Source organism: Parasteatoda tepidariorum, chromosome 3 (assembly GCF_982258835.1).
Source record: "Parasteatoda tepidariorum strain Cologne lab strain chromosome 3, Ptep-v5.0, whole genome shotgun sequence".
NCBI classification, from domain to species: domain Eukaryota; kingdom Metazoa; phylum Arthropoda; class Arachnida; order Araneae; family Theridiidae; genus Parasteatoda; species Parasteatoda tepidariorum.
In genome coordinates, this window is record NC_141757.1 from 46,244,944 (window position 1) to 46,264,122 (window position 19,179).

Consider the following 19,179-nt stretch of genomic DNA (forward strand, 5'->3'; position numbering starts at 1 on the left):
TGCTTAAAAACCAACCAATCAGGTTCGTCATTTCTCAGGTCTGTGCCGCGCAAAATGACTCATTTTTTCTTAAATAAATATAATAGTATCTTTTTGGTGCAGGCATCAAATTCATTTTCTTATGAATAGACGATTTAATTTAAAACATGTTTATTTCTCAAAATACAATATTATCCTAAAAATGAATTCGAAATAAGGCAGCAAATATGTGTCTAAACTTTTGTGATTAATCTGTAAACAATAACAAAAAAACGAAACTTTTGAAAAAAAGAGGTGGTTATTGTATTACATTAACTTTATTAATAATTATAATTATTGCAACAAATTTTAATTGTAACAGTTTATAACTAAGTTATAATTCTTAGTTTTATCTCCTTGGTTCAAAGAATTGTAGTATATTAGATAAATTATTCTTTTATTTGATTATATACTATGATTTTTATCATAACCTAACCTATTAAAACTCATTTGAGCACCACCGTCAAACATGGGTTTCCCATATTCTGAAAACTAATTAAATCTTCGTGACTACTGTTTCTCAAGGTTGCTTTAAAACCTTTATAATTCTCTGTTTTCGTAGATAATATTTTTACCTCGCATTATTTCTACCATTTCAAAACGCAAGGAATGTACTTAACCAAATCAACATCATATATGTATCCGATATTTTCTGTAATAATTCCTATTTATTTATGTTAACGATATTTTTGTATCGGTACCTGCTCGTATAAACTAAAATCGCGTGAGTTTTTTAATTGTTTTGGAATTTTCAAATTTTTTTTTAAAAAATAAGGGGAGAAGAGATGTAACAGTTTGTCTAATGTTGAATCTATTATATATATTCCTTTCAAATTCAATATTACTTTCAATTATTATACCTTTCAAATCAGTCTCCCTCCGTGATTTTCTATTTTTTAGTTTCTTGCGCACCACTGCCTAGAAGTCTTCACAAGTTAGCGACTTTTTTGGTGCAGGTATCGATTTGAAAATCTTCTCTTTATTTTATTTGCCAAAACTTAAATTTATTATTTTAAATATTTTGTTGCATTTAATAATCTCATATCTCTTTATTTTATTTAAAGATAAGTAATATTTAGAAATGTACCATAAACTTTTAAATTTTAGTTTTTTTTAAATAAAAAAGTGTCTGTAATTAACTTCTTAAGGCAAGATTCCCATATCAGTATCTACACCTAAATAACACTAGGGAAGAAATTTTTTTTGCCCTTATACAAATACTTGATCTTGCCTAAATCAACTGTGGTGATATCAAATCTGATATTAGTTTTTTCCTAAAGCTGCAGATTTTTTTTTTAAATGTTTTTTTATACTCTGTTTTTCTTCGACTTATATTTTTAATTGAAATACAAGTTTAAAGACTTTATATGTAATAAGTAGTCTCATAAGTGTTGCTGTGGACTGATCGTTAATACATGGTTCCCAGCCAAGGGTGCCGGGTGCAAGGAGGCTTCTTTTTTAAACTATTAAGGAGTATAAAATTTTTTATTCAAAATATTTTTTATTCACTAACAAATAATTAAAAAATTATTGATATGTAACAATTAAAAAATTGTTTAATCAAACAAAAATTGTAATCATCTTGATAGCTGTCCAAATCTATTTATAACTTTTTCAATGAATTCTGAGTCATCTTTGATTCTTTTCTTATGCACACTCAGCATGCACAAACTAAATCTCTTGTGAGGCATTGTAGACCGATTCCATATTTTGATGCATAGCATTGTACTAAAAGTGCGTTCAATAGTGGACTCTAGTAGCTGGAAGAGTTAGGCCAATTTTGATTGCCTCCGCTACAGCTAGATAAAACGGTGTGGCCTCAATAACTAAATCGATGTATTTGAGGAATTCATAAGAATTTTCTCTATTCCTCCACGTTTCGTACCACGTAAATTCATACTTTTTTTTTAAATGTCTTGTTAACAATGAAGAAATGTAGCTTGAAAAATATTAACAGATGAAAGTATATGTAATAACAAAACAATATGTGATAACAGAATAATTTTTTTTTGGGGGGGATAGTTTGTTTGAGGGTTGCACCCTTTTTTATATTATTCTGCCGGCGCCCTTGTTCCCAGCAGATCACAGAAGTCAAGCATCACTGACTGTGGTCAGTGTGCGCGTAGGTGACCACTTGGATCAGTCTGTGTAGAGGACGAGGGTGTGTGGTATTGGTCCTTGTTAAACTGTTCTACCCGTATAGTGCTTGACTTTGCGTGCAGGTCATCAGGCTACGAAAGTGGGGGTGGCATCCCCTCTGCAGAGGATCAAAATTGTGATGGCGTGTCTTCGGATCATCCTCAGGGATGTTTCCCAGACCGTCACCAATACCCCATTGTACAGCTCCAGTGCGACGTAAATGAGCTACAACCAACTCATAAATGTTGCTACAAACTTCTAGGGGAGTTAGGACACCTCATCAAGATTATAATTTCACAGGAAGCTATGCCCGGAGATTTCGTCATACGCCGCCAGACGCACTTCCCTATTGTGACCTGTTTAGAAATACATGTAAAAACAGTTATTTATTATTTTTTTCAATTTCTTCTTACATACCACTGACTTATCCATTTTAGCTCAGTATCCAATATTGAATTTGGATTGGTACCCACACAATAGAAAATTTTATTTCGCTTAAATTTTATTTTATTTTTATCAAAGTATAATAAAAATAATTATCTCTAATTACAGAAATTAACTGTCGTAAATATAATGTCTGTGACAACAGTTGAGAAAGAGTTTGAGTTTAAATATGGCAGTTCTTCAAAAGAGAGGAAAGTGCAGTTAAAAGTGCCTATTCCATTAGCAATCAGTATTCCTGAATGGGGATCCCGTCTTATGTCCCACAATAAAATTCCTTTTTATGTAGAGGAAGGTATGTAATTTTTTTCTGATTAATCTATATTTTAATTAAGATTTATTTTATCTTAAAATCTAGGGATCATACTTATATAAATATTTGTTTTTAGATCTGTTTAAAGCTTTAAAAGATTTCACTCAGCAAGAGACTGCTAATTATTATGATGAATTGGAATCTCAAGCTTTCAATAAATTAAGGAATGCAGATTCAAATGAAATTGATGAATTAATTAATAAATGGACTAAAGCTTTCGAAGGGGTATGGTATTTTTCTTTTCCTTTAATTCAATTTGTTATTACTTAAATATTCCATTGTGCCTTTTTATTGAGAAGATAAATATTAGCAAGGATGGCAGTTTTACTTAAGTGCTGGCTATTTCTCAGAGTTGATTTAATTTTAATATTTTCAAGCATCAATGATTTTTTAAGTGTTAGCATTGTGTCAAAACTTTATTGATTTTTTAAAAAATTTTCTAAAAATATTAGAAACATAAGAAATTAAGTAAATATAACGAAATAAATTTTTTTACGTATTTCTTAATATTCTCAGTATTTCAAAATCACTAAAAAGTTTCAAGATATTGAGTTTCCAAGATAACAAGTTCTGAACCAAGTTATATATGTTCTAAAAAGTACAAAAATGTATTATTGAATCAGCATTTTAAAATGTAGAGTCAAGAGAGAGAGATAGGAATAAGTACCTATGTAATAACAGTCGACAACATAGGTATCATTAGAGGAAGTGTACACATGCCCTTCTCAAGAATATTTCTCCCATTTTCTAAAAGTTCCCCTCAATATTTCAAGCAAACAGAGAAAATTTTAATCACTCATTATCGATTTAAATTCATTGAAGATAAATAAAAAGAGATTAATCTTTTTGCAGATGTTAAGTAGATTTTAAAAAATGTATTTTGTTATGAATAAAATTAGAAAACTATTTGATTGTGTATTTTAATTTCATCCCCCTCAAAAATTGGAGACCTTCAACATTTATAGTTGCAACGCCTTCAAGAACCTCCTTTCATAGACCTGCAATGCCTATAAATCTAACTACAGCAATAATTATTTTATTTTAATACAACAGTGATAAATTTAGACAAAAATATGTGTAACACTATGTAGAAAATCTTTGTTTACAATAATCTTATATTGTTAGAATTTATTGAAGGGACAGAGTTTATGAAAGGAGGTTCTTGAAGTGTGTGCAATCTGTTTTTCTCCCTTTGTTTTCCATTCAATTTGTATCATCAGAAATCTTATCAGGCCTGTCTGTGACGAATGTAATCAAGAATGAGAGAGATTCCTTTGGAAACTCGTCATTTCATCATATCTTCATGGAAATGTTTCTAGAAAAAATTAGCTTTCTATTTGAAAAAATGTTTGACTATAATACTTTACATAAAAATACCCAATTAGCGAAAAACTCTGCGATTTTAAAATTCAAATTAACATTAGGTGGACATGTAATGTCAGGAGAAATTTTTTTTTTATTTTGACATTTTTTAGTTTTTAAAATATGGAAATTCGAGATATCGAGAGCATTCTGTACTTACCAACAAAATTTCCTATAGTAATTTTGCATTTGATCCCAAAATATTTAATGTTAATGTGCATAATATTACTGAAAAAATTTTACTTAGACTTTATTAACTTAGGATTGCTGCTTAGCTCAGTGGATGTTCATAGTAACGTCTCAGCACATTGTGAACATTGCGCTAGGAGAAATTAAACTAATAACATAAATTTTTTATGTCACTTCATACACTTGATGCTATGGACACCATGTTTAGACATGCACATGAGATGCTGATGGCAATCCAGTCTTTAGTCTTTTTCTAAGTATTTAATATCAGTTAGCAACTTATGCAATAAAATTTTGAAACAGTATGTAATCATTCTTGCATATTTTCACTAATTTATAATCATCATTGTAACTTAAGTGAACAATTTCCTTGCTGATGTTTAATATTAGATAGTTGTGACAGGTTAGTGGATTGTTAGCATTAGCTTATTTGTAATTGAATTTAGCTTTCAATGATTTAAAATACAAAGTGTTTTTAAAAAATATATATAAATAAGAGTTTGATATGCTTTTTTTCTTGTGAAGTTCAGAACTCATTGTTTATGTCTATCTCAGCATTTTTAAAATCAATCAAATATATGGTTTAAAATATGTTCCAAACAAATTATATCATAATGTTACTATCTTTTAAAAATATAATTCGAATTACTTTTCACTAATTTTTGTAAGCATAAATATTAGTATAATTTTATTAATTATTGTTGAAATTGCATAAAAAAATGTCATCATTGTCCTTTCTTTTTGTGCCTAATAACACAAAGGCCTTAAAAAAAGTGTCCAGAAACACAATAACGCAAACATTTTATTTCCTTTATCAATTGCTTTCAACAGCTGAATGTTACAGTAATGTATGAAAGACAGAAAGTGTGCTTTGTCTTGTTTAGGTCGTAAAACAGTTATTAGTCTTTTGCTAGGCAGACTCTAAAATCCAGCTTGATTTAAATATCTCATGAGATATTAAATAAATAATCTCAAGAATTGAAATGGTAATATATTACTTAATTAAAAACTTCACAGATTTACAAATTGGAAATAACAGTTGACATGTTTTAAACACTCTTAACGACATAAGTTCCTAACCACCTCTCAATAGAATATGGAAATGCATTTTACCCCGAATTACACTGTTAGTGTAAAATTGCACTGAATTATACTGTAATTGAAACTGTAAATGTTTTTTTTTCTTAATTTTTTTTCTTTTCTCTCTACTACTGTGGTTTTTCTAGTTTTGTTTCTTACCTTTATTTTTCCATTTTTTGTTGGCAACTTTACATTTTATATCTCAAATCACTTTTGTTTCTTCTCACTCATGTCTGGCAAGTTTTGAAAATTAGTGCCTATTTTTGAGCACTTGAAACATGTCGACTGTCATTTCCAACTTGAATATTTTTGTAGCGAATGAAGATTTTAATCGAGTAATCGTATTAGATACTTTACTACCTGTACAAAACTTTAGCTTTTACAAAAGCTTTAACTTTTATATTCATTAAGAAAAGTTTAATGTTTCCAAGTCAGCAAAGGATACCCTCTCTTGTATAATAACTTTCTATCATAATTTCTTTGCTATATTATCAGATTATAAAATATGAAACTGATTACAATGGAGTTTTCTGCAGTTATAGTGTTTCGTCATTCATGTTTCTCAGTAATATTAGTAGAAAATTACAATTGGGTGCCCCTTTTATATTTTCAATTTTTAATGAGATTTTCTCATAATAAAATGAAATTTAGATAGATCAAAAAGGGAAGATTTTATAACCAGTAAAAGCTCCAAGATCTGGTGCCCAATTCAAAAGACACTTACTAATTTTACACTCTAACAGTAATATTAATTCTTTAGGAACATCTAAAATATGCAAAGTTGGAACAACCATGTGAAAGTAATTCATTTCCAGAGATGTATCACAAACTCATTCATTCACCAGCCCTTGAAACAATGTTAAATCTTGAACATTCATATGCTTTGGCTGTGGGAGAACTTGTGCAAGCTCGTAGCCAGGCTTTGAATGAAATGCAGCAGAGGTAATATTTTATTGAGCATTTTAGAGGTTATATACATAACTGCCAACTTCCTGCAGAAGATTTTTCTTAGAGCTAGGAAAGTACAAGTTTTAACATGCAATTCTCGGTTTAACAAATTTGATTTAAAAGTAATTTCACTACCAATATATATGAGAGTTATATGATTTAGATTAGTTCAAACTTCATTGAGTTAACAAAGATGAGGTGTTTAGTTTTTAGAACTTATCTTATCATACATATATGTTACTGCTTATTACACCAGCAGTACAAAAACTTTTGGAGGATTTGCGACAATTGCAATTTAAACTAAGCTTTTTAGTTGAAAGAAATACCAATTAGGGCAAAGTAGTTCTAATCCCCTCTTGGTCCAAATTCATAACAGTAAATTTAAATATCTATTTTAAGTAATTAGTAATTTTATATTTATAAACAATTTGAAGTTGTAATTTTTTTCAACTATATACTTATATTTTGAATGAAATTTTTTTTTAGAACTTGTAAAACAAAAAAAAAACAAACAAAATGCACCGACCTATAAAATTACTGGAGATGTCAATAAATCAGTGTGTTCTTTATGTAAAAGATGGTTCACTTAATTTTTATTGATATTGGTTGCGGAATGCAATTTCTTTTGCTAGAGCTGTAAATCTTTTCCACATAAGATGGTATAGTGCATGAATGCTAGAATACTGTGCTGTTAGTTTATCCATTTTAATTTTTTCAAAAAGAAAATGAATTAAATAACTTTTATTAAATACTAAACTTATTATTTTATCAAAATTTATGCAAATTAATTGTATTAGCATTTTGTTTATGATTATACTTTATGCTAGAATAATTTTTGTTTTCACTTTGTTTTTATGTATATTTGAACAAATTCAAATCAAGGCAATCAATGGAAATGGAAAGAGCTGTTCCTAAAGTTGGAATATCTTTGACCGATAGAGATATTAATGATATGGCTACGCGACATTTTACTGAAACTGAAGTAAGTTTAATCCATTTGAAGCTTTAAAAATTTTTTAATGACAAGTAAAAGAAAATTATTTTACTGAATTTAAACAATGAATTATAAGAAAAAAAATGTCATTTTAAATACTGATTTCTAAAGTTCTTTTTACTTCTGGGAATTTTAATCTAAAAGTGAAATAGAGCATAGAATATTTTTTGAAACATTTCAATAGAAGAGATGACTTTTAAATGTTATAGATATATTGATATCCTTGCCTAATATTATAAAATATACTAAAAGTAAAGCTTTTCCATAAATGGCATTTGTCGGCCATGTGATTATAGTGGTTAAGGCTCCATAATTTTGATAAAGTATTTTTTATTTTATAGAATATTACTGAATACTGGGATCGAAAAATAAGTAACTTAAAAGAGACTCAAAAGAGAGAATTCCATGAATGGGTACTAAAAGTGCATGAAGATTATCAAAGTGGTTTTGGCTCACCAGGTTACTTGTAAGTATTTATTATTACTGTGACCTATAATATTTTATAAATAGTTTTAAAATTAAAATAAATTTCAATAAGAATTATATTATATTTCCAAATATTATATAATTTAAAATTTGTCTAAATTTTTTAAAAACGTCTTTAAATCTATTTACTTGTTTTAATAGTTGCATAAATTCATTTTAAAATGTTTGGTCTTCATTAATTATTAAAACAGTAAAAAAAATTTGAAAAATATGCTTCACAACTTTTATAAAAACATAATTTATTCGAGTTGTGTTTAATAAATAATTTTATGTGTATCATATTAAGATACTATTACAATTTTCTTTCATATTTTCATTATTGATATATTTAATGTAATATTTGATACTAAAATTTAAGTTACTTTTTTGTAAGTTGTATATTTATGAAAAATATTTATCAGTGAATGCTTTTTTATTACTATGTGAGAAAATGTATTTAAAAGATTTTATGCAAATATAATGAAAATTGTATGTAAAGATTTTATATTTTTTAAAGAGTATGCATAAAAAAGTATGTAAATAAGAATTTCATTTATTATTTCTGTAAGAAGACTACAATTCAAGTTCAGTATTATAAAGACATATAAAAACATATACGTAATACTATTCATTTAATCATACAAAAGCAACTAACTTATAATCACAAAATATTAACCTAAAAAAATATTTTCTTAATAATTATATGTGTTTAGTAAATACCATCGGTGACAATCAGAATTTAAGTCAAATCTCTAAAAATAGTTTAAGCTTTCTTAAATTACCTTTTGTATATGTATAACATATATATATATATATGCATGCACGTATATATATATATTTATTATACATATATTATTATATATAATTATACATACCGGAATATGTATATCTCCATGTATATGTATAAATATATTGGTCTTTATAGTTCTTGAAGCTAGTACTTTATTAAAATAGATTACTAAATCTTTTTAATGCTATTACAAAGTTCAAAGTTTAAGTGCAGTATTTCAACTTTTAAAAAAATTGAAAAAGTGCTTTTTAATATCTTATTTTATCAACTCGCATTTCTTGCACCAGATATTTGTAACTGATAAATTTTTCTAAGCATCAGAATACTCATTCATGTCATATTAAGATTTATAATTTTAGTTTAAAAAAATTTATATATTTTAAAGCCCAACGATGATCTAAAAATTTTAGAGCTTGTGTGAATGTAATTCTCATTGTATGTAAATTACATTTATAGTTTAAAAAGAAACCATGAAAGTTTAATAATTTTTCTTTAAATATACCGTCGTTTTGTTAAATATATACCATATTTAATAAAAACTACATTAACAATGGTATTAAAAGTTTTGTGCGAACGTATTTCTCATTCTATGTAAATTACGGTGATAGTTTAAAAAGAAACTATGAAAGTTAAATCCTTTTTCATTAAATATACCCTCATTTTGTTAAAGATATACTACATTTAATAAAAGCTACATTAATAAACCGTATTAAAAATTTAAGTTAGTCAAATAAAAAAATTAATAAATTATTAAACCCACTATTAGCAAATGTCTCAGTAGCAAAGTCTTGAATGAGTAATTTTAACAGTCATTATGAATTTCTTTCATAAAGTTTTTTTAAATATAATTTAAAACATGCATATAACTTTAAAAATACATTTGTTTTTTATTTAAAAATAAATAAACTGAGAACTATATTTTGTAAAATATTTGTTCAATTTAAAATTATGTGATTTTTATATTGCTTTGCATAAATGTTCGATTACACAACCAGGTAAAATTTTTTTGCTATATCATATGAACTGCCCAGGTAAAAGAATACATTTTTGCTGTGTACTAAGTATTGGATTCGTGAAAATGTTAAAACCTGGTTACTTCTCTAGTAATTTATAGAATTAAAACCTGAATTTTCATTTTCATTTACAAGACAAAGAGTACGAGCTTTATCAGAGGCTGCACCAGTTGAAGACGATAGTGACTGGACACCACAACCTCAGAGAATGGAGGAGAGTTTCACAATTCATTTAGGTAGAATAACTCTTTTGACATATTTTGGAAAAAGTAGGTAGTATCGCAAAGCTCTGTAGGATAATTCTTTTGGAACTTTAAAATAAATATTTTGATTTAATTTACATGTCTGGGAATGTTTCTTTTTTTCTGGGAAAAATTTAAAGTTTACATGTTTAGGCATCAAATAGTTATCGAATTTTACTATTATTGCTGTTATACTAAATGAAAACTAAAAATTTTTGAAATTCTAAGTAGATAAAACTTCTTTGAAAAAAACGCGCTAACCTAGGTTTTATATAAAAAAGGTTTTTATATATTTTTTCTTTTAACAGGATGCAATTTAAGTCTTAACTGAGCAACTCCAGTTAAACATTCTATTAATTTGTTACATATCTTTTTCTTGACTTCTTTTATTTTCTATCTGCGCATTGTAATAGAGGGTGTTGTTTTCTTTAGTTTTTAATGTTTCCTTTTCATTCGGCTTGCTTGTGAAATCGCTGTTAGACCTGGTTAAGTGAGTTTTTATTTTCTGATGATTTTGTTTGAGTTTCTTTTCTAAATTGGTTATTTGTATTTCATGTTTTTTTCCTGGACTTCTATACAAAACCATCGGGGTACTGAGGGAGTTAATTTAGGCATTTGCTTCTCCCTCAATAGAAATGGTTTGGTTTTATGGCTACTGGGGCCGGTACCCCCTGAAGACGTCGACTTCGGTGGTCATATTTTTATTTCCTTCATTTCCTTTATTACTGTTATTTAATACTAATTTTAAAGTTTATGCTCATTAACTATTTGATAATGATAAAAAACCATGAAGATAAGTTATTTGAAAGAGATTAAATAATAACAATTTTAAATAAAAGTAAATGTAGTAGATTTTTTCCTGCAGTAAAAACTGATATTTAATTTTACAAAAAAAAAAAACTTTACCTAACTTTGTTATATATTTCTGATAGGTTCCCAACTGAAACTGATGCATAATCTAAGGCTGTTATCTGCAGATGTACTTGATCTTTGTCGACATAAATTAAATAAAGTTGGGTAAGATTATAAATAAAAGTTTTAATATCTATCACTGATAACTATAGATAACATAACGTTTTAGTTAATAAAATTAGAAGTATTTTTTTTTAATTTTAATAAATGTTGAAGTACCACAAGTAATATAATTTTTGAAATCATGCATGCTGATGAATATAGAAAAATCTCAAGTAGTACAAGTACTATTGCAAATTTATGTTAAAATTGTAGTAATAGAGAGAAAAGTTTTAATCTAGTTTGCAAATTCATTTTCTGATTCTCTCAAAGAGCAGTCATACTTTTATTTGCATATACAGTGGAGCATTGTTTATACGACGTTTTAGTGTGGTCCCAAATCATTCCTATTCATTTTAATGTAAAAATATATCGTTTATACGACGCACAGAATCGGTTATACGTCGGTTTTTAGATTTTGTTCACGTTTATTTAATTTTTTATTTTTTCTTGTGTATTTTAAAAAAGGGTGGAATTTGTCAACATGAATGATACAAAAAAGGGTGACAACAAGAATTCTTGGATGACGACTGTAATTTTTACTAGATGACTGAAAAAAACTAGACAATATTCTGAAGAGGCAAAAGCGTAAAATTTTGCTATTTATCGACCTATGTCCAGCGTACCCATCGATACTAATTATTTTGGAAAATGTAAAAGCTCTCTTTTTTCCTGCAAATTGCACAAGTGCGCTTCAGCCATTAGATTTGGCCGTGATTAGAAATTTAAATTGCGTCATAGAAAGCAGTAAGTTCAACTCGCTATTCAAAGCATTGTAGAGACCAATAGCAAGAAAATATAATTAAAGGTAACATGCATTCAAATTGCTCACTGCAATTTTTCTTCTTTGGTTATTTGTTTGTTTTGCTTTGTCTAATTTAGAAATGTATGTAAATCAACACGTTAAACATTAAAATTAACTGAAAACAGAGTTAGTTTCAGTTTTAGAAGTAAAAATCGATTATACGACGTTATCGTTTATACGACGTTTCTCGGTGGTCCCTTCGGCGTCGTATAAACGATGCTCCACTGTATATAATTTTTAGCCTGTATTTATGAGAAATAAATACAAAATTTTCTAAATTCTCGCTATTTGTTATAAAATTAAAAAAAAAAAAACTTAATTTATTTTTAAAGGGTTTATTTTAATCAGTATTTTCTGTAATTATTAAAGATTATTTGTTGATCTCTAAAAAAAAAAATATTTTTTTTTTGTGTGGAAACTTTAAATACATGTTTTCTTTAAATTTCCAGTGGAATTGTTGTTCCGCAACCTCAACGTTTACAGACAGCTATCTCTTTGTATTCAAATAATCTAAATGGTCTTGTCCTATTAGTAGATAACAGAATAAACTCTTACACAGGAATAAAAAAAGGTAAATTACTTTTCTATTTAAAGCTCATTAATTCTACATGATAAAGGAGAATTATTTCATTTAACTAACTTTGTAATTAAAATGACTTCTTTTACAAGTAAGATTCTTTTTAATTATGTATCTTTTACCCGTAACAGCAACATATGAAGTTCTATTCAAATGCAGATTTTTTGTGTGTTTTGTTTTTATATATTTTTTAGTTTCAAGTGTTGAATTGAATTTTTACACTCATTATTTGTGTTTCTTTTTGTATTTTTCTAAGTGGATTTTTTGTATTTTTGTTGTTGTTTATATTTTCAAATTGAAATAAAACCTTAGGTGTTGCAGGGATATTTAAAGGAAATATACCTTAGCTATCTCATTTCTTTGAGGGGTTACTGTAGATCAAAATTGGCCAAATAATTTTTCCTCTTTGTATATTCTTTTACTTACAGTTTTAATATAAAAAAATTGTCTGCAATTCCCCATTGTTGGCCAGGAGGGTTATAGATATTAAGGCTCCACAATTTTGTGATCAACATTATAATTAGGGCAATGTGGTCAGCATCGTGCACAATCTAAACTTCTAAGACAAGCTATTACTTAACGATTTGCAGTTGGATAGGTTTTGATCTGCCACAGTGTATCAAACTCTAGTTCTTTACAATTACAGTTTAGTGCCTTAACCACTGAGGTATTGTGGCACACAGTTTCAACATAGCTATACATTAATACTCTGCCAAAAGCCTTAGAGATATTTGTAAAGTTTCTTTTAAAGAAAGAGATTATTTTTACATAAAATTCTTATTTCTGTGGTTCATATCTGTTAATAAAAATTAAGGTTTATTAATGCTATTGCTCTAAATTTAACTATGAATACACATACATAAACTGTTTTAGTTATAGTGCTATAATACAAAATTATTTCAAATCTGACATTTTTTTTTCTTCCTGATATTATGGACAGATTATTACATTTAACATTTTAAAATATTCCCCAGGAATTAATGTATTTTTATAACAAAAATTAGACCACAACAAAGGAAAAAGCTTTGTGCAAATAATATTTAATCATAAGCAGAATCGAATACATAGCAACATAAATTAAAATTTACATCTCAAGACACATGTAATTCAACAGCAGTAATATATACAAAATTGTTAGAAATGTGACATTTTACTTCCTCTGAAATTTATGACATTTAACATTTAGTGCAATGTGCAAAAATATCTTTTTATTTTAGAATTTGCAGATGTATGTAAAATGTCTACAGAATTCCACTTTGAAGATATAGATAAGGCAATTGAATTAATTAAAGAAGAAAGCAGAAAAGTGGCTGACTGGCGTGCAGCTAATTCATCACAAGCTGATAGCAGCAGTCAAAGCAGTAGTGGTAAATCAAACTCATCAGATCATTCTCAAACAGTAAATATATCCTTTTAATTTCTAAGTAATTGCTCTGTAAATCATTTCATGGTGTCACTTCAAAATGTTTCAATTAAGGAGTAAATAATTTATTTAAATTTAGATATTAAAAAATGATATTAAGTACAATTACCAGATATTGGTCTCCAAAAAAAAAAAATAAATAAAATTCATTTTTAAAATTTCTTAAATGAATTGAAATTTAAAGAAGCCATTTTTTAAAAAATAAAATAACTATAATTTTCTCACCAGTTTGTGCCAAAATTAAAGGGATAGAAATTTTATCTTCAACAAATAATAATGAATTAAAATGCATTCTTGTAAAATATAAGGAAGCCTGTTGCCTATTGAGCTAATAGACAATCACCAGGCATTCGTTAAATAAACAAATAATAATTATAAAATAAAAGTTTTACTATTTTCTGATTTTACTTGTTTCTGCTTAAATTTAAAGTACACTAAATGCAGCCTCCAAATTATTTTTTTTAAACTAATATAGTAATTTTTTAAAAGAAAAGAGAGACATGAAAGATACCAATTTTTCTGTTTTTCTCTGCACATGTTGAATATTTTATCTAGTATGAAACCATACATGAAAAAAAAAAAACTTTAAAAAGATACAAAATATGGGGATTTTATGATTATATATTCTAACACTACTAAACATTAAATTAATTATTTGTATTTATTAAAAATGGCTTGATAAAAAATGATTACTGATTTCCTTGTAGGGAAAGAATTAGGACATACTTGGTCCAAAAAAAGATTATTTAAATTAAAAAAAGTGTATATTTCTGATTTTTTTATGTTAAATTTTGGTACATATGACAACTATTTTAGTTATATTCCATTTAAAATTTTTTAGTGTGCCATTCTTTTTCAAATTATTTTTGAAATTCGTTTTTCTTTTTTACAAAGATAGACATTTGAAATATAAATTTAAATTAAATTTTTTGCAGGAAAACTGATTTTATAAATTAACAATTAACCTTCATACACAGCCTATTATGCACCCTTTGTTTGCTTTTATATAGTTTTTCTAAGAAATACACTTACTAATAAACCTTTAGATGAAATAGTTATATGAGTCAAAAGATTTTGATATAGCAGAAATTTGCTTATACTTGCAGAAATTTGCATATTACATTTACATACCTATTTCATATGCTTTTAATCAAAAATAAATGAGGGGAAATGCATTAAAATTAATAAGTAGTTGTTAAGTTAAATGTAAATAATTAGATTTAAAATAAAAATAGTTAATAAAAGTTAACTTTTCAAATAAAAAAAAATGGATCATCTTTTTTGTTTTGTTGAAATTCTGATATAGTAAGGTGTGACTATTTAATTCAAAAATTTAAATTACTTTTGAAAAAAATAGTCATTTAAACCTATATCAATATTAAATTTTTGAGAGACACCAGCGAGTGATTTGCAAAATGCAGCTTGTATTATATACTACTTGTTCTATTACTATGTTTTGTGTGGAGTTACAAATGCTCTATTATTTTCTACACACTTCTCTAGTGACACTTTAAACTAATAACTTTTAGACCACTTAGTGATATTATATACTATGTATCACATCAACTGCTCATTGAATGATCAACTGAAGGAGATAAAAATATATAGTTGCTATATTCTGCATAGGAAGCAAAATACTTTGTTTCGAAAGTTTAAATTAGTTGTACTGTTTGTCAACAGATGGCACTACAGAATAGAAAAACTATATATATATATATATATATGCATGTCAGGTTTTATCAATTAAAATATTTTCATTTGCTTATCTTCAGATATGCTGCATTGTTGCTGTAAATAATAGTTATTTTGAAAGCATTTTGTTTTGTTTTTCTCAACAGTGTCATCTGTTGACAAATTTTGAAAGTATGAATTTTCTGATTTTCTAACGGTTATAAGCAATTTTATAGTTTTTTTAGTTTTGCAGTACCTTTACAAATTCAGCTGTAGAAAAAACGGTACCTTCATAGAAACGTTTTTGAAAAAGTATTTATAATTTAAATACTTTTGATTTTCCTGTTTCTTAAAATTTTGTTTAAATGATGAATGTTTCAAAGGCTAAATTTTAAATTGTATTAGAGTCTACAGAAATACTTGCTTGGAGAGACTATTTTTCTCAAATGAATTTAATTTGTACAGGCCTGCATTGAATGGCATAACAATCTTTGGATATGCATTTAAGAACTATACTTCATGTACCCGGCAGTCTCTTTGGCACAGAATGTGTAGAAATCTTTTCTACATTTAAAAATGCTGGTAATTGTCGATTATGTTTATAAGATTCTGAGAATAAAAAATGAGCTTTTTCTATGAGCTTTAAAATATCAAACCATTTAAATTCTATTCTTTAAACTCTGTTTTCTTTTTAAAATTTATTCTTAAAAAAGTTTAATATAAATTTGAATTTTTTTTTCTTACCAAACCAGTTGATAATTAGTTTTTTTCATGACGAAAATAACTATTAGTATTAAATGCATGTGAAAATGAATATTTAAAACTAAGCTATAGTCTCTTAATTGTTAATCATTCCAAAATCATTGTTAGCAATTAAAATTTAATTTAATTCACTTTTAAAAAATATGTGCAAGTTTATGTTTATTTTTTAGTGTTATTTTTAATTTTAATAAATTTGCTGAAAATTGATAAAATAGATATGTTTAAAAAAAATCACTGAGAATGCAACAACTAATTCATTATTATTTCGTCTAGTTTTTTGTTGACTATTAAATTGATTGATTTCTACTAAATTGATCTTTCAAATCATTGGGTAACAGACATTTTTCTTTTTACAGAGAAGTAGTCCTGCCACCCTTAAAACGGGAGACTTTTACATCACTCGCCATTCTAATCTCTCAGAAGTACATATTGTTTTTCATTTGGTAGTTGATGATACATTACGATCAGCTGATGTAAATTCAAGACACCCAACAATACTAGGATTACGAAACATATTGAGAGTGGCACATGAGCACGATATTTGTACAGTTACCATACCTCTTCTTCTAGTTCATGAAATGTCTGAAGTATGTAATTTTATGGTTTCAAAATTTATCGTATTTCATCTGAATCATCTATGTTTGACATTTTTACTAACTTTGAAAAAGTAACAGATATTAATGTCACTATAAACATGCATTATAATATTTAATTTTTTTAATTATTCAAAAAGGATTTTTCACATGTAATTAGCCCTTAGTATAATTTTCATAAAATGAATAATTCATAAACAAACATTTCTTTTATCTGTAAAGTTTTACTTATTATATGAGGGTTACTCTGAAATTTATTTGAGATATATACAGACAAATACTAAGAGATATGAAAATTTGACTATTTATACTAACATGATTTTTATAGGTCAATTGTAAGTAGTTTAGCTCTCATAATGAACTAAACTTAAAGATAAGATGTAATTACGAATAACAATTATGTAATTATTCGTAGCTATCTTTAGAATAATTACACCGCGTTCAGTATTTTTCATATGATTTTGAAAATTATTCATTATTAACAAATATTTCAAGTGTGTAAAGTGCCGATTCAACAAGTTTTACAATGTTTAATTGTCATTTTTTATTTATAAAAATTCAGAGCTTTTGTAAAAATTAATATAGACTTATAAGAATTCTCGATATTGAAATGGTTAACTAATCACACTATTTCTATTAAATGAATATAATAATATGCATGAAAATAATACACATTTAGTATAGGAACATGAACTTTTTTAAAATTATAAATAGATTTTCAAATAAAATATTTATTGATTTTATAGGAAATGACAATTCAGTGGTGTTTAAAAAGAGCTGAATTAATCTTTAAATGTGTTAAAGGTTTTATGATTGAAATGGCATCTTTAGTTGGAGATGAAACAAGAACAGTGCAATTTCTCGTGCCAAAGGTATTTTTCAAAAACTATTCTAAAGTATAGCATAAACTTGTAATTTTTGTTAAAAGCTAAATGTTTTTTTTTCTTCTTAAATATAATTTTCATTTACCTAATATTCTTTTTCTCTCTTTCAGGGCATATCAGAAGAATTGTTTATGAATTTATCAAATTTATTACCAGCTATATTTAGAGTGTCTAATCCTGTTGTATTAAAATAGATTATCATCGCAATTACAAAAGAGAATAATTTAATTTATTTATGTAAATTTTTAATTATTTTGTACATTACAAACAAATCATTCCAAAAAAGTGGTGCAGTTGTACCATTCATCCCCAAGCTGGACTTGTTGAGTAATGAAGCACCAATTTGCCATTTATATTGAAACACTGAAATAAAAACAATGAATATGTATAATAAAATTAATTTATGTGCAAATGAATGTATAAAATCTTTTGTATAAAAATTAATAAATAATTTTATAGTAATGAAAAAATTTTCATACTTATTTTATATAATATATAACGTAATTGCATTCAATATCTAGAGCTAATACAATTATTTAATGTAAGATCTTCAAAAACAACCTATAAATATTGGATTTTTATGGTACTTCTATGCTGCTTATACATAACTAGGTACAGTAAACAAAAATATAAATAAATAAACTTGAATAATAACTGACCTGGAATAACTTTTGTTCTAATGATTGGATTTTTACTTACTAATTTCCAATCTTAATGGTTAAAAAATTTGACCTCAAATATACTAATTAAATTGAGGAATAATGCACAAACTTATTTTCTTTGAATAACATACTTTTTTTCCGACAAATTTGGATTCTTGACTATATCAAAATGTGGTAAATATAATAGTCAAAAAAGTAACTTTGAATAAACTAATTCCCTAAGAATATGGCAGGGTAACTTAAATAAGTAGGTCAGAAGGTTAGTTGGACACATTGATGTTAATTTATCTTCATGTATATCTCATTGTTTCTTTGGATTTTTTTAAGCAAATTGAAACATTTTGGAATACAATTATAGAACTATTTTATCCAAAGATAATTTTTTAAAAATGAATAAAATTTTATAAAAGAAATTTCATCATGCATAAGGAACATTAATTATAAATGTTATAGCACATTATAGTAGCACATTCTTTACTCTTCAAAATGATGCAAAAATCTAAATAATTTATTATTTCTAACTCTAGATGTTCAGTACAAAACTATCATTTCATGCAACACAGTTAAGTTGAAAATGTTCATAAAATATTTCATTTTAAGAACTCGTCAACTGTAAATAAATAAACGCTTATTTTCATTATAATTTATGCTTGAAACAAACACATATTTGTAAAAAACTAATTTTTAATTTTATTGTAATTGTAGGCATTTTTAAAAACATTTATTAAAACATGGCATATTATATCATTGTTAATTTAATTCCATAAAAAATAAAAATATGCAAAAGCATCAATTGT

At 26.3% G+C, this 19,179-nt stretch overlaps 1 protein-coding gene across 4 annotated transcripts; it reads left to right on the forward strand.

Annotated features, from left to right (window-relative positions):
* Nucleotides 1-136: 136 nt before the first annotated feature.
* On the forward strand, nucleotides 137-18,190 carry LOC107447013 (FERRY endosomal RAB5 effector complex subunit 3). Of its 4 annotated transcripts, XM_087159259.1 has the most exons (14): nucleotides 245-273; nucleotides 919-974; nucleotides 2,710-2,893; nucleotides 2,988-3,136; nucleotides 6,303-6,484; nucleotides 7,373-7,472; nucleotides 7,826-7,950; nucleotides 9,888-9,988; nucleotides 10,927-11,011; nucleotides 12,260-12,381; nucleotides 13,605-13,786; nucleotides 16,600-16,830; nucleotides 17,583-17,708; nucleotides 17,831-18,190. In XM_087159259.1, exons 3-14 carry the CDS (start codon nucleotides 2,731-2,733, stop codon nucleotides 17,912-17,914), a joined length of 1,650 nt encoding a protein of 549 aa, XP_087015385.1. In that variant the 5' UTR covers nucleotides 245-273; nucleotides 919-974; nucleotides 2,710-2,730; the 3' UTR covers nucleotides 17,915-18,190. The 4 variants fall into 4 exon arrangements, with proteins under 4 accessions (XP_015917299.1, XP_087015385.1, XP_042894810.3 ...); XM_016061813.4 differs by lacking the exon at nucleotides 919-974 and having other exon boundaries at nucleotides 137-273; XM_043038876.3 differs by lacking the exon at nucleotides 919-974 and having other exon boundaries at nucleotides 262-672.
* The last annotated feature ends 989 nt before the right edge of the window (nucleotides 18,191-19,179 follow it).

Bases quoted from the DNA above. Each gene is read 5' to 3' on its own strand.
- LOC107447013 (XM_043038876.3), top strand. From the start codon at position 628: ATGTACTTAACCAAATCAACATCATATATGTATCCGATATTTTCT. The intron at 673-2,709 runs GTAATAATTCCT...CTCTAATTACAG, and splicing joins ATATGTATCCGATATTTTCT to AAATTAACTGTCGTAAATAT. The intron at 9,989-10,926 runs GTAGAATAACTC...TATTTCTGATAG, and splicing joins GAGTTTCACAATTCATTTAG to GTTCCCAACTGAAACTGATG.